General features: G+C 45.7%; 1 protein-coding gene across 1 annotated transcript in view; it reads left to right on the top strand.

The window, feature by feature from the left end:
- The window catches only part of hpse2 (heparanase 2), a 375037-nt gene that overhangs the window by 318860 nt on the left and 39275 nt on the right, over positions 1-16902 (top strand). The window contains exon 10 of the mRNA XM_073026938.1: positions 5628-5773. Coding sequence (XP_072883039.1) covers positions 5628-5773 — 146 coding nt within the window. The remainder of the gene's footprint in view (positions 1-5627; positions 5774-16902) is intronic.

Here is a 16902-nt window from a genome sequence, read left to right on the forward strand (position 1 = left end):
CTCCTGCCTTCTCCCTGTAAACTTGGATGTCCTGATTAATCAACAACCTATTAACTTTTGCCTTAAATATATCTAATGATTTGTCATATGTATATTCTGTGGCAATGAATTCCAGATTCACCTACAGCTAAAAAACATACTCTTCCCTGTTTTCAATGGGTTTTCCTCTATTCCAGGGGCTCCCAAAGTTTTTTCAGGCCATGGACTCCTACCATTAACCGAGGGGTTCGTGGACCCCAGGTTGGGAGATCCTGCTCTATTTTGAGGCTGTGTCCTCTGGTCCTAGACTCCCCCATTATTGAAAACATCCTCTCCATGCCCACTCTATCTAGACCAGGGGCTTCCAACCTTTTTTATGCCATGGACTAATACCATTAAGCAAGGGGTTGGCAACCCCTGATCTAGACCTTTCAAAATTCGATAGGTTTCAATGCGATCATTCTTCTAAATTCCAGTGAGTACAGGCCCTCATATGCTTCTTATATTTAACCCTTCCATTCTCTGATCATTCTTGTGAACCACCTGTGGTGCCTTTCCAATGCCAGCACACCTTTTCATAGAAAAGGCCACAATACTCAGACCAATGCCTTATAAAGCCTCAGCACTACATCCCTGCTTTTGTATTCTAGTCCTCTTGAAATGAATGCTAACACTGCATTTGCCTTTGTTACTACCAACTTAACCTACAAGTTAATCATTAGGGAGTCCTGCACAAGGACTCCTAAGTCCCCTTCCACCTCTGATTTTGAATTTTCTCCAAATTTAGGAAATAGTCCGTGGATTTATTCCTTCTACCAAAGTATATGATCAACACTTCCCTGCACCATATTCCATCTGCCACTTCTTTGCCCTTTCTTCCAATCTGTCTTCATCCTTCTGCAGACACTCGGCCTCCTCAACACTATCTGCCTCTTCACTTTTCTTCGTATCCGCAAATTTGACCACAAATCTATCAATTCCTTCGTTCAAATCATTGACATATAACATGAAAAGTATTGGTCCCAATACTGATCCCTGCGGCAAACTACTAGTCACTGACAGCCAACCTGGAAAGGCACCCTTTATTCCGACTATTTGCCTCCTGCCAGGGAGCCAATCTTCTTTACTTTATTGTCACCAAACAATTGATACTAGAGTGTACAATCATCACAGCGATATTTGATTCTGTGATTCGTGCTCCCTGGAGTACAAATCAAAGTAAATATAATAAAAATTTAAATTATAAATCATAATTAGAAAATAGAAAAGAGAAAGTAAGGTTGTGCAAGAGACAGGTCCGGATATTTGGAAGGTACGGCCCAGATCCAGGTCAGGATCCGTCCAGCAGTCTTATCACAGTTGGAAAGAAGCTGTTCCCAAATCTGGCCATATGAATCTTCAAGCTCCTGAACTTTCTCCCGGAGGGAAGAGGGACAAAAAGTGTGTTGGCTGGGTGAGTTGTGTCCTTGATTATCCTGGCAGCACTGCTCCGACAGCGTGCGGTGTAAAGTGAGTCCAAGGATGGAAGATTGGTTTGTGTGATGTGCTGGGCTATGTTCACGATCTTCTATCCAAGTTCGCATCTTTCCTGCAATACCATGAGAGGTATCTTGACAACAAGCCTTCTGAAAATCCAAATTAGCAACATCCAGTGACTCTCCGTTATCTATCCTGCCTGCTATTTCCTCAAAGAATTCCAACAGTTTTGTCAAGCAAGATTTCCCCGTAAGGAAACCATGCTGACTTTGGTCTATGTTGTCATGTGCCTTCAAATGCTCCAAAACCTCATTCTTAGTAATAGATTCCAACATCGTCCCAATCATTGAAATCAGACTAACTGGCCAACGTTCCTTTCTTCTGCTTCTCTCCTTTCTTAAATAGCGGAGTAACATTTGCAATTTTCCATTCCTCCTGAACCATTGCTGAATCTAGTGATTCTTGAAAGATCCTTACTAATGTCGCCATAGTCTCTTCAGTTATCTCTTTCATTTGGCCCAGGTGACTTATCCACCTTCAGACATTTCAGCTTCCCAAGCACCTTCTTGTAGCGGTGTGCTACACGCAGCACTGCAATAACGACATGGAGTCGGTGAGCTGCAGTTACAAAAGAGGTTTATTCAAACTTCGCGGCCTCGCTTTAAAGCCTTCCTGATCCCGACCTCCCCGGGCGGGAATGCTGTAGGGGGCGCGTATTCACAGTCCCGTCCCGCGCGCGGGCTTTTCCCCTTGCTGGTGAAGCAGGCTTGGCGCCCTCTTTGGGATCGGCCTCAATGCCGGCGCGCGCCACTTTGTGAGCTGGCACAATCTCCTTATTAATAGCAAAGACACTCACTTTTGTCCCTGACGCTCTTGCATTTCTGGTTTTGTGATAGTATCTTCCACTGTGAAAAGTGATGCAAAATACTTATTAAGTTTATCCACCATTGCTTTATCCCCATTACTATCTTTCCAGGGGTCTGATATCCACGATCAGCTCTCTTTACCTCTTTATACATACGATGAAAATACTTTTTACATCTTTTTATATTATTGGTTAGCTTACCTTCCTATTTTATTGTTTCTATCTTTATGGATTTTTTATTTATAGAGTCATAGAATAGGGTCATAGAACAATGCTGCACCAAATCAGGCCCTTCAGCCCATCTAGTCTGTGCCAAACCATCAGTCTGCCTAGCCCCATTAACTAGCATCTTGACTATAGCCCTTCATCCCTCTGCCATCCATGTACCAATTCAAATTTCTCTTAAGTGTTGAAATCAACCCTGCATCTGTGTGCCTTCAGTTGGTTTTTAGTAGCTTCCTAATTTTCTAACTTCCCTCTAAATCTTGCTTATTATATACCCTCTCTTGTTTTTTATACTGTCTCTGACTTCCCTTGTCAACCATGGTTGCCTTATCCCACATTTAGTATACTTATTCACCTTTGGGATGTATCGATCTTGTGCCTTCTGAATTGCTCCCAGAAACTCCAGTCATTGCTGTTTTTCCATCATCCCTGCTAGTGTTCCCTTCCAATCAACTTTTGCTAGCTCCTTTCTTAAGGCTCTGTAATTCCCTTTACTCCACTATAATACTGATACATCTGATTTTAGCTTCTCCTTCTCAAACTGCAGGGTGAATTCTATCATATTTGACCCCACTTTTACACACATCCTGATGAGATCTAACGGTTATTAGAATCAACCATGGGAATGTGTTTATAGTTACACTGGTGAATTGATGTGTGAGCAAACTGTCTGTGGATTACAGGAGCTTCAAATAATTGGCTAATATCCAAGTTTAGAAAACCTTAGCATTCATCACTCTTTTAGTTTTCACACACCAGTGGTTCCACTTTCAAAGAACACTCTATATCAGGACGATGATTTATTCTGTCTTTTTATCGAATCAAGCGTGTAAGATCTGCTGTTGAGTTTCAAAGCCTCAAATCAATCAATCTCTTCTCTCTCCCCAGCTTGTCATCTTCCTTGCTTGGTGCCAACACTTTTTAACTTTACAGAACTCCTTCCAATATTTTCTTAGTCTGCACTGATACTGCCCAGAGATTCTTTTTGAAAGGCTGAAGGTAGCGTAGCAGTTAGCATAACAATTTACAGCACCAGAGCTGAGAGTTCAATTTCTGCCACTGACTGTAAGAAGTTTGTATTCTCTCCTCATGACCATGTGGGGTTTCCTCCGGGTTCCTCTCACATTTGAAAGATGTACAGGTTAGTGAGTCGTGGGCATGCTATATTGGGGCTGCGTGCATGGTGACGCTTGCGGGCACATCCTCAGACTGTGTTGGTTACTGACGCAAACTGAACATTTTGATGTTTCGATGTACATGTAGAAGATAAACTTTAATATCTTTATCTTTATTGAATAGACATGAGCATTGTTTTTCAATAGAAACAGAAAACTTTGGAAATACTCAACAGGCTAGGTAGCATCTGTAGGGGGAGAAACTGTCAGCATTACAGGTCTGGGAACTGCCTGAAGATTAATTTATATGGAAGAGACAGTGGAGGGTGGGAAACGGGTGGAACAGAGGGAATAACTGACAGGGTGAGAGTCTGACTTAGCATTTAATGTTAATGTTTATTGTCATATGCACTGTTCATGAAGTTATAGATGCAATATATAATTGCAGCAGCATCACAGAGCTGATCATCACAGATAAGCAGCATTCACAAGAAAAAATAAATTTTACAAGAAAGAATGAAATTTGAACAAGAAAACCTTGTAGTTTAGTGCAAAGTGTTCAAAAAGGTCTCGGTGTTGTTAAACAGTGGCCATCTTGTGCCGGTTGGTTCAAGAACCAAATTGTAGTAGTGGTACAATCTGGTAGCAGTGATGCTTGAACCTGGTCATGTGACCTTCAGGCTTACCTCACAGATTCAGTTTCTTTCCCTATGTAATGTGTTGCTACAGGTAAGACCCTAAGACTATAAGAACCAGAATTCCACATAGCAGCAGAGTTGCTTTGATCATGGGATCATGGTTGATTTATGGCTCATAGCTTTAACCGGGGGATGGTGAATATATGGAATTTGTTGCCATGGGGAGGCTGTGGAGGCCAGGTCATTGGGTGTATTTAAGGCAGAGGCTGACAGGGTCTTGATTGGTCGGGGTGTGCAAGGTTACAGGGCGAAAGCGGAAGAGTGAGATTGAGATGGAAATGGATCAACCATGATGAAATGGCGGAGCAGATTCGATGGGCTGGATGGCCTGATTCTGCTCCTATGTCTTATGGTCTTATTTATTTTTCCTCTTAACCCCATCAGGCTGCCTTCTCCCCATAAACTTGGTCAATTTACTAATCAACAACCTTTCAACTTCTGCTTTAAATATTCCCAATGATATGGCCTCTGCAGCCGCCTGTGCTAATAAATTCCACAGATTCACCATCCTCTGGCTGAAGAAATTCCTCCTTATCTCTGTTCTAAAGGGATATCCGTATTCTGACTCTGTGCTCTCCGGTCCTGGAATTTCCCACTGTCAGAAACATCCTTTCCACATCCACTCTGTCTAGGCCTTGATAGGCTTCAATGAGATCTCTCTTCTAAGACTGGTGATACAGGTAAGGCTATGGGGTAACATTAGACAATAGGTGCAGGAGTAGGCCATTCGGCCCTTTGAGCCAGACCGCCATTCACTGTGATCATGGCTGATCATCCACAATCAGTACTCCGTTCCTGCCTTCTCCCCATATCCCTCGACTCCGCTATCTTTAAGAGCTCTAGCTAACTCTTTCTTGAAAGCATCCAGAGAATTGGCCTCCACTGCCTTCTGAGGCAGAGCATTCCATAGATCCACAACTCTCTGGGTGAAAAAGTTTTTCCTCAACTTCGTTCTAAATGGCCTACCCCTTATTCTTAAACTGTAGCCTCTGGTTCTGGATTCCCCCAACATCGGGATGTGCTGAGCAGGTTGGAATCTAGAGAAGAAATGAAAATAAAGAGAGAAAATTGTAGTTAAAAATGATGGCAGAGAAAAATTGCCAACTTGTTTGCAAACACCACAAAGACAGCCCCCGAGGTCGGGATTGAACCCACATCTTTGGAACTGTGAGACAGTGACCTACCAGCTGCACCAGTTATTCTGAACATTTTCTATTTCAGATTCGCAGCATCTCCTTATTGACTTTATTTCTCTTGGCTTGCTCACAGGACTACTGGCTTTCTCTCCTCTACAAACGCTTGGTGGGAACCAAAGTTCTGCGGGTCCATGTGGCAGGTCTCCAGCGGAGACCCAGGCCTGGTCGGGTCATACGAGACAAGTTGAGGATCTACGCCCACTGCACGCACTCCCGCAAGTAAGTCCGCTTTGTATCATCCCTGTCCGTCAGTCACATCTGAAGGAAACAGCCATCCAAACTCAGTGTCTTTCAACTGCCAAGCAAGAATAATATCAAAGGAATTAGAAGTCCGGCCAATGACAAGAACAAAAGATAACTGCATGGGGATAGATTACACTGTAGACTGTGTGGAGATCTGTTTTTGTGCTGATTTCCTTAGTCTCGCTATCAAAGGACATGAGTTTGTTTTCTTTTATTCTATTTTGTCACGGAGACAGTAGCCAGCTTTGTTTCAGTTGAAGGAATTGATAAGAGTCCCAAGACTTTCATCAGGGAATTCAGTCTCTGATAAGTGACGAGCATTGAAGCTGAGGGTTGTTGCTTCTGATCACTGCCTGGTTTGTCTTTCTTCCACCGTAGACGCGGTCATCTTTTCCCTTGGTGTAGTGTATCCGTCTTCATCCAGAAAGCCTGATGGATGAATGAGAAACTATGGGTCAAGACGTGAAAATCAAATACTCTCCCTTTTCCAAACTGCAACCAAGTTGAACAATGGGTGGCAATGGGTGGTATTTGATACTCTCAGGTGGGGTGAGGCTGGAATTAGAGGTCGTGGGTTAAGGATGAAAGGTGAATATTTAAGGGGAATCTGAGGGGGAGCTTCACTCAGAGGCTGGTGCAAGCATGGAACTAGTTGCCAGAGCAAGTAGGAGATGTGGGTTCAGTTGTAACACTTAAGAGATGTTTGGATCAGTAAATGGATGGGCAGAGGTAGATGGGACTAGGCAGAAGATTGCGTTGGCATGGACTAGATGGGCCAGAGAGTCTGATTTTGTGCTGAGGTACTCAATGACTTTATGACATTTTGTGAGAGGGCAGAGTATTGAGTTGGGATCATCTAGACAGCTCTCTCAGGCAGCTCGCTGGTGTGCATTTAATAATAATATCCCATGTTGCCATTGGAGCTGAACTTTCCACGGGGTTTGACTTTGATGCAGCTGCACAGAGACAATGCTGGTCGATCCTCTGCCTCATAACACCAGAGAGTCGTTTGATCCGGACCATGGCCATTGTCTCTGGAGTTTTCTATAACTGTGTGTTTAGTAATTGGTTTATTATTGTCACATGTACACTGGTAGGTGAAACTAGAACTAGAGGGCATAGACTCATGATTCACAATAGAAAGAGGTCGTCAGAGACCTCTTATTCGCTGATGATTGTGCCCTCAACGCCAGCACAGAGCAGAAGATGCAGCGAGAAATGGACTGCTTCTCACGAGCCTGTGACAACTTCGGACTTACAATCAGCACCAAAAAGACCAAAGTTATGTACCATCCCGCACCCGGAAAGCCCTACCAGGAACCACACATCACAGTAAAGGGGCAGAAGCTACTGGCAGTCGACAGCTTTACTTATCCGGGCAGTACTCTGTCACGAGCGGTGAACATAGATGCAGAGATCAGCAACAGAATTGCCAAAGCCAGTGCCGCCTTTGGGAGACTCCGTGAGAATGTATGGGAGCGGAGAGGACTCAGCCTTACCACCAAGCTGAAGGTCTGCCGGGCAGTGGTTCTCACCACCCTCCTCTATGCCAGCGAGACCTGGACTGTCTACAGCAGACACGCTAAACAGCTCAACCACTTCCACTTGAGCTGCCTCCGCAGACTTCTCCACGTACGATGGCAGGACAAAGTCCCAAACACGGAGGTCCTGGAGCGGGCTAGCACCCACAGCGTCTACACCCTCCTACAGAAAGCCCAAGCCAGATGGGCTGGCCATGTCGTCAGGATGTCTGACAGTCGATTACCAAAACAGCTGCTGTATGGAGAGCTGAGCCAGGGCAAGCGCTCAGTTGGAGGGCAGAAGAAACGTTTCAAAGACTGCCTCAAAGTGTCCCTCAAAGACCTCAACATCAATCCCAGTAGCTGGGAATCGCTTGCTCTGGACCGCCCAACCTGGTGGAGCAGAACCACTAAAGGAGCGTATGCAGCAGAAATCAGACGCACCACAGAGGCTCAGAGGAAACGCGCCGCGCACAAGGCTCGAGCTACCTCCACTTCCACTGCAGCACCTATCCTCATGTGTCCCACATGTGGGCGAGCATTCAGGGCCCGGATTGGCCTCACCAGAGACCTCCAGACCCACAGTCACAATCCCTCCACCTGACAGAAGTTGTGGTCGTCTTCGACTCCGAAGGATGAACAACAACAATATTATTGTCACATGTACACTAGTAGGTGAAACTAGAACTAGAGGGCATAGACTCAAGATTTGCGGGAGAAAATTTAGGATGGAGATGAGGAGGAACTGCGTACCCCAGAGTAGTGGTCACCACCATTTTTAAGCCCAAGATCCCCTACCTCGGCCTTAGTGAAAGGCAAGATCGACCCTAAATTGGTTCGTCACACACATGCGCACCGGGCAGAGACCCCGCAACCCGGAAGTAGAAATAATATATGACACCAGGGGTCACCAACCTTTTTTGCACCGCAGACCAGTTTAATATTGACAATATTCTTGCAAACCGGCCGACTGGTGGGGGGGGGATAGGGGCGGAGGGGGGGTGTTAATCACGACCGGAATATAGATAGCGATACTCGAAGGAGGTTCCTTATGTCCAGTCTATTCCGCAATTTAGTTTACGCGGCTCTCAGCACTTAGCTTCTGTCCCACTTGCTCACGTTTTTTCCACTGAAAAAACTCAGTGCGTTCATCTTTAAGCGCAGGGTGCTTGGACTCAGGGTACTGAAGCAGTTTTGAGGGCTTCATTGCCTCATTAGACAGCCTTCGGGCCCAAACTCCAGCCTCCTGCCCGCCCACCGCCAGACGCCCTGGCCAGGTGCGGCTGGTCGTGGGTGGGGTGAGAGGACAAGGTAAGGGCTGGAGGTCCCCGTGCCAGGGCCGCGGCGGTCGCAGTCCAGAGAGAGTGAGCGACTGACCGAGCGAGGAGTGCGACAGGACGTGCGCCTGTCCCCCTTGTAGGATCTATCGGCTGACAAAAGTTTGTATCGAGGGATGACTTTCAGTAGTTCACAGCGAGGTAGCTGCTCTGCTACTTACGAAACCCTGAGCCTGAATTAGGTCGTCTGCGAACACTTTAGCACCGGGTTCCCCACGAACATTCGGTGTGCTGAACAGGTTTAAAGGTGGCGCCCATCTGTCCGCGCTCCAGGCCAGTAGCAACGGTACTTCTCGTCGGCTGTGTGAGGCAAACCATGATCCCTGGCACGAGGGTATCACTGTCTTTAGGCGACTGATAACCTCGCGTGGGTTCAAGTTTAACAGTGGGTGTGACAGGGAATGAGGAAAGGTGCAGCTGAATGATATCGTTTCCTCGCGGCCTGGTGGTTCGGGACCACTGAAGTTCACTGTGTAGTGCGTGGGGGGCGGGGGAGCTGCATGCATGCGCACTGGGCAGAAAGAACGGAACTAAAACCCCGCAACCCGGAAACAATCTCTCAACAGTATTTGTGTATTTATTTTTCATTTTTTTCGGGATCTACTGGGAAAGTCTCAAAGATCGACCAGTCGATCGCGATAGACGGGCTGGCGACCACTACCCCAGAGGGTGGTGATTCTGTGGAATTCTCTGCGCAATGAAGCACTGAAGGCTACATCAGTAACTATATTTAAGACAAGGTTGGATAGATTTTTGCATAGAAGGGGAATTAAAGGTTATATGGGGAAAGGCAGGCAGGTGGAGATGAGTCCATGGCCAGATCAGCCATGATCTATTGGCGATCCAAGATGGCGGCGCGATGCAGCTTGCAGCGGCCGCTCCGGAGCTGATTATCCGTTATTTGTGAAGCGGGGTGCCGTGTGCAATCATAATCGATTGAAAACGGACGTGGGGACACGGAGGAACATCTGGAAATCTCTAGGAAGACCTTCTTTGTTGCTGCTGCTGCTGTGAGGTCCGGGACTCTGCTGGGAAGAACAGGCCCCCAAGTCCTCGGGGTCGCGTTACCGATGGCCGTTGGCGGGGCCGTCTTAATACGCTTGGCAGAGGATGGTGCTCGGAGAAGCTGTGCCGGAGCGGATGGTCGGAGGCTCGGAGGTTTGACGGACTCGGAGTCTGCTGCGGTCAGGTCGCTTTCGTTGTGTGCTGCGTCTGCGAGGCTGAGTCGGGCGGCGCCGTGGAAGTCCACAGCGGGGGTATTCCCTTCTGCCGCTGGCGTGGGATGGCGAGTCTGTCGGAACCCTGGGAACTTGTGGAAACTGTGTGGTGATTTCTTTTGAACTTATAGTCCTTTAACATCTTTGGACTATTTTTACTGTGCCCATGGTCTGTTTTTTATCAATTATGCTATTGCTAGCACTGTTATAACTATATGTTGTAACTATGTGGTTTTGTGCAGGTCTTGTAGCTTTAGTTTTTGGTCTTGTTTTGTCTGGTGGATTTGGAGCTCCTTTCCGGGGAACGCACTAAGATGGTAGTGCAATATTAATACACAGCAGCCTCTCCGGACTCTGGATTGGGGATTGCCAAACGTTATGTGGATTTTCTGGTGTAGTCTGTTTTGTCATATGCTTTTGTGATATCATTCTGGAGGAAGGTTGTCTCATTTTTAAACTGCATTGCATTTGTGGTTTCTAAATGACCATAAACTGAATCTGAACCTGAATTTTGTTGAATGGTGGAGTAGGCTCGATGGGCCAGAGGGCCGGATGGGCAACTCCTGCTCCTATTTCTAATGGTACAGTGAAGAACTTTGATGTGCATGCCATCCATACAGGTCATTTCATCGCATCAGTGCATTGAGGCAGTACAAGGGAAAATCCAAACGAGAATGCAGAATATAATGCTATAGCTACAGAAGTGTAGCACAGGTAGGCAATAAGGTGCAAGGAAGATTATGAGGTCAAGACTCCACCGTATTGTACTGTTAGTTAGCCTTATAATGGTGGGGTAGAAGCTATCCTTGAGCCTGGTGGTATGTGCTTTCAGGCTTTTGTATCTTCTACCTGATGGGAGAGGGGAGAAGAGAGAACGTCGAGGGTGGGTGGGGCCTTGATTATGCTGGCTGCTTTACCAACGCAGTGAGAGGTACAGACAGAGGGGAGGCTGGTTTCTGCGATGTCCTGGGCTGTGCCCACAGCTCTCTGCAGTCGACTGTGATCTCGTGCAGAGCAGTTGATCTACTGAGTGATTATGGATCCAGACAGAATGCATCGATGAAAATTGGTGAGGGTCGATGGGGAAGAGAGGAGGGAATGCCCAGGGTGGAAAGGATCTTGAATATGTTGGATGCTTTTCTGGGGAATTCATTGTCACAGGTGGATGTGGAGGCCAATTTGTTGAGTATATTTAAAGCAGAGGTTGATAGGTTCTTGATTAGTCAGGACATCTAAGGTTACGAATGGAGAGAAGGCAGGAGAATGGGATTGAGAGGGATAATAGATCAGCCAAGATGGAATAGCCAAGTGGTGTCAGTACCTCCAGTTGAACTCTGTCTTTTTGTGTGCTTCCCCCAGCTGTCAGTCTGTGGTTTTGTATTGTCATGTGCTCCTGTCCCCCGCTCCTGCTCTACTCCAGCCCCTGTATCACCGAGTAGTCCGTCTCTCACCTGCTTCTCATTATTACCTGTCTTGCTGCCACCCGTGTCTCATTGTGCTCCACCTATCATCTGCCTCTCTGTTTATTGTCAGTGTATTTCAGTCCTGTGTTTTCACCTGCTTGTTGCCAGATTGTGCCAGTGAGTTTTCCTGAGCCTTTCCAGCCTTTGTATCTGTACTCTGTCCGTCTGAATATCGACTCTGCCTGATTCTGGTTTTTGGATTTCTCCCGATGTTTTGATCTCTGCCTGAACTTTGACGCCAACTTTGTTTGCACCTTGGGAGTTGTTACTCAATTAATATCACTGTGTGCACAGTACTGGGTCTGCGATTGGATCCCTGCTCCAGCGTCCTGACAGGTGGAGAGAAGTGGAATTCTATTGGGAAGCATCTCTAGATGCTCCGGTTTTCCCCCACATCCCAAAGAAATGCAGATTAGTAGGTTAATTAATGCATATAAAAGCACATTAACAATTCCTCACAGCTTAAGTTCTCTTTGAACTGTGGTGACTGTTAGTTAACATGGATGTATGAGCCATTCTAGTTGTCTGCTGGTGATTTGTGAGTTCACTCGCTAGGCTGACATAATGTTAGAACATTACAGCATAGTTCAGGCCCTTTGGCCCACAGTTTTGTGCTATCCTCTTAACCTATTCTAAGATCGAACTGGTCCTTCCCTCCCACATAGCCCTCCATTTTTCTGTCATCCATGGAACTATTCATGAGTCTCCTGAATGTCTTTAATGCATCTGCTTCTACAGCCTGTGTGTTCCATTTTCCTACCATTTGGTAGATGGTGAAACATGGGTGGAATAATGCCCAGATTCCTGGAAGTGCTCACATAATCTTCAAGGGAAGTGGTGAGGTGAGAGAGAGGATTGTTGGGTGCCTTGTAAAAGGAACAAGCAGCCGGCAAGTTTCAATGTGAGTGATTTCAGCATCCCACTGGGATAAACTGTGGCTTGGCAGTGGTAAACCAGTGTACGTCGACAGTCAGCCTGCGATGTTTATGTGTGCAAATCAGCCGAGCAATGCGAGGATGAGTTGCTCGGAGGAACAGTGGAAGCAAAATGGGTCGGAAGCAAGTTGCAGTCATGTCAATGTCAATTATATCAGGGGTAGCATGGTTAGCAGAACATATTACAGCACCAGTGATCAGAATGGGGTTCAATTCCCACCACAGCCCCCAGCCCACCTCAGATTGTGCTGATCATTGACACAAATGACACATTTCACTGTATGTTTCAACGTACATGTGAGAAATAAAGGTCATCTTTATCTTTAAAAGCCAAAGTCAGAGTTGAGTTTATTGTCATATGCACAAGTACATGTGCACACAGGTGAAATGAAAACCTGACAGGCACATAGCGTCAGCTAATCAGAATTTACAAGAAAAATATAAATCAAACATAACTGAGGCCCGAATTTTACAAGCAAACACAGTAAAAACAAACAGTAAGTCAATTTTAGTGGAAAGCGATCAAAATCGACATAGCATCGCTAAACTGTCGCGGTGATTAGGATTGTGCTGGTTGGTTCAAGTTCCGAATGGTTGAAGGGAAGTACTTTTCCTGAACCTGGTGGTGTGGGACTTCAGGCTTCAGCCCCTCCTGCCTGATGAGAGCTGTGAGAAGACGGTATAGACCAGATGGTGGGGATCTATGATGATCATGGAGCTGTCTGAAGGATTTTGTGACCCTGTGGGTTTCCTCTGGGCTCTCTGGTTTCCTCCCACATTCCAAAGCCGAATGGATTAGCAGATGAATTGGTCACGTGGGTGTAATTGGGCAACGTGGGCTCGTTAGGCTGGGAAGGACTGTTACAGTGCTGTATCCCAATAAAAGTAAAAAGATAAAGGCAGGAAAGCTGTTTCCATTTTTAAGTAAGATGAACCTAAGGAACATAGCCTCAAGATTTGGGGGGGGAGGGGATAGATTTAGGATGAAGATGAGGAGGAACTGCTTTTCCCAGAGAGCCGCGAATCTGTGGAATTCTCTGCCTGGGGAAACAGTAGAGGCTACCTCAGTTAGGGCAGGTTTTTGCATGGCAGGGTAATTAAGGGTTATGGGGGAGATGGCAGGTAGTTGGAGCTGTGCTGGTGTTGTACTGCATTGTCAGGCTGTGCTATTGGTTTTGACTTTGGATTTCCAGCATCTGCAGTTTTTATTTGACTTACACCAGACAAAAATTGAACAGAATTGATCTCATTTTGCTAGAAAGGGACAGGTTTATCGAGAATGTTTATTTTTTCTTGTAAAGCCTGACTATTTTTGAAAATTATTCCTTCAAGCAATTAGAAGGTAAGAGCAGAATTTCTTGTCTATCTCTACATAAGATATGGTGGCATACTACTTATACGACTTGGCGGGCAGCCAAAGTCCCCGGTCATAGATTAAGAGATGGGAATTCAAATCCCACCAAGGTATCTTGACAATCTAAATTCAATCACTTCTGTTTATATTATCCGGGATTAACTAGTCAAGGCTTCAGTGGGCTGTCATGGGGGGGTAATAAGAGCTGTGCTGTTAAATTCTACAATTTCAAAGAATTAACTCTCTCTCCAACTTGAGTCGTAATCAAAGATGTCCAACTTCAGTTAACTCCTGTAGTTGAATAAACCACACAGGCTGATTTTAGTCTGAATTATGGCCAGACAACTGAGTACCAGAACTGAGCAATCAAAATAAGAAAGGGAAAAATGCAACCCACAGTTTATTTGTTGATTATCGATTTATAATTCTTGAAAATGCTTATGTGCTGACTGGATTGGAGCAAGCGTGTGGAAGAGGAGAGAGGGAATTCCATACTGAAGGACTTCCTCCCGCTTCCTTTCCAGTCCTGATAAAGGATCTCAGCCTGCAACAACCTCCGCATAGATGCTGCCTGACCTGCTGAGTTTATTGAGCTTTTCTAGCACTTTGAATCAGAATTAGGTTTAATATCACTGGCATATGTCATGAAAATGGTTGCACTAAATATATAAAACAAACTTAAACACATAGTGCAAAAAGAGAGGAAAAATAGTGAGGCAGGGTTCATTGTCCATTCAGAAATCTGATGGTGGAGGGGAAGAAGCTGTCCCTAAAACATTAAGTGTGTGTGTTACTCTGGATTTCCAGCACAGAAATTTATGTGTCACGGAAAGTGCTCTGAAGTTTAATTTCATAAGGATTGCTCGCCCTGTCCAACCCTGGTTAACAGTTCTTCAGAAACTGCTCTGAAGTAGAATTTCATAAACAATCCTCGCTCTGCGTATGGCTGGTTAACAGTTCCACAGAAAGCGCTCTGAAGGTTAATTTTACAAAAATTTTCCACTCCTTCTGAACTTGAGTATGAATAGCTCACTCCCACTCTTTCAGAGGTCAGCTGCCTCTGTACAAGGACAGCTTCTAACCTGTTGTTATAAGACTATTGAATATTTCCCCAGTACCATAAGATGGAGTCTTGGCCTCACAATCTACCTTGCTGTGACCTTGCACCTTAATGTCTACCTGCACTGCACATGGTGACACATTCAGACACTGTTTAACCTTGTATTATCTCGGTGTACCTTTGTAACAAACTAACCTGTATGCAAGACAACTTTCTTTTCCCACTCTATCTTGATACATGTGACAATAATTTACCTACTTACCGTATATAAGATGATGAGAGGCATTGATCGTGTGGATAGTCAGAGGCTTTTCCCCAGGGCTGAAATGGTTGCCACAAGAGGACACATGTTTAAGGTGCTGGGGAGTAGGTACAGAGGAGATGTCAGGGGTAAGTTTTTACACAGAGTTGTGAGTGCGTGGAATAGGCTGCTGGCGACGGTGGTGGAGGCGGATACGATAGGGTTTTTAAGAGACTCCTGGACAGGTACATGGAGCTCAGAAAAATAGAGGGCTATGGGTAGCCCTAGGTGATTTCTAAGGTAAAGACATGCTCGGAACAGCTTTGTGGGCCGAAGGGCCTGTATTGTGCTGTAGGGTTTCTGTGTTTACCGTGTACAAGCTCACCCTCCCTCGCTGGAGCAGCCGCAATAACAAGGGTCAGCTCAGATGTGTTGGGAGAAATCAGTGAGGAGTGTGGGTTGTCTCCTCCATCATCCTGTCTGTTTAGCCTTGGTGTTTGGGACTGGCGCCATCCACTGGTCACACCTGGTTCCGCAGCTGTCCTATCCAAGCTGCCACTTGAAACTTCAGTACCGGAAAGCAAATCACTTTTCTCACACATTTCTCATACCTCCTTGCAACATAGGAGGAGGCATCTGGTCCTTCGAGACCACGCTGGCTCTCACAGCAAACCCATCAGTCCCATCAACTGGCTCATCTCCCTGTTCTCGCTCACGTGTCTGTCAAAGTCCCTCTGATTCTCCTGTCACTCATGTAACTTACAGTGGCCAATAAACTGACAAGCTGGTATTGTGCTGGAATCACGAAGGGGGCAAGCTAGCGGCTTTATCTGATGAGGAGTCTGAGGGGATTTTCTACAGATGTACGGTGGAGAGCACGCTAACAGATTGCACCACTCTCAGTGTGCCACTGCCCAAGGCCAGAAAAAGCTGTGGAGTGTTGTAGGCTTAGTCAGTTTCATCATGGACACAACCCTCCCCACTGTCGAAAATATACAATGCCTCGAAAAGAGGACATCCACCTCGAAGGAGCCTCACCACACAGGACATACCTTCTTCTCATTAATCCATCGGGGAGGTGGTACAGGAGCCTATAGACACACACTCAATGTTTTAAGAAGAGCTTTTTCTCCACTGCCATCCGATTTCTGAATGGTCCATGAACTCATTAACACTTCCGCATAGTTTTGCTCTCTTCTTGACCTATTTATCCAGACTATTTTCTAAAAGGGAGAAAATCCAAAACTCTGAGATGTAAAGGGACTTGGGAGTCCTTGTGCAGAACACCCTGAAGGTTAACTTGCAGGTTGAGTTGGTGGTGAGGAAGGCAAATGCCATGTTAGCATTCATTTCAAGAGATCTAGAATACAAAAGCAGGGATGTGATGCTGAGGCTTTATAAGGCACTGGGGAGGCCTCACCTTGAGAATTGTGAACAGTTTTGGGCCTCTCATCTTAGAAGAGATGTGCTGGCATTGGAGAGGGTCCAGAGGAGGTTCAGAAGGATGATTCCAGGAATGAAAGGGTTATCATACGAGGAATGTTTGATGGCTCTGGGTCTGTACTCACTGGAATTCAGAAAGATGAGGGGGCATCTCATTGAAACCTTTCGAATGTTGAAAGGCCTGGACAGAGTAGATGAGGAAAGGATTGGACACGGCATCAAACGTTCTGGGGAAAAAAGCCAGCAACTGGGGTTGACGAGGAGAACAAAAAACAATCAGCCATAATTGAATGGGCCAGATGGTCTAATTCTGCTCCTAGGTCTTATGGTCTTATTTATATGTGTTTGTATCTACATATATGTGTTCAATGGTGCTAGAATGTCTGTGAACCCTGTAGACTTTTCTCTATTTCTGCATAAATATGTGGCCTAAAATGTGATCAGATCTTCTTGTAAGTCCTAACACTAGATAAAGAGAACCCAATTAAATAAATAACATACAAAACATTATACTTGTTCACTTATTTATTGAGAA

Source organism: Hemitrygon akajei, chromosome 23 (assembly GCF_048418815.1).
Source record: "Hemitrygon akajei chromosome 23, sHemAka1.3, whole genome shotgun sequence".
NCBI classification, from domain to species: domain Eukaryota; kingdom Metazoa; phylum Chordata; class Chondrichthyes; order Myliobatiformes; family Dasyatidae; genus Hemitrygon; species Hemitrygon akajei.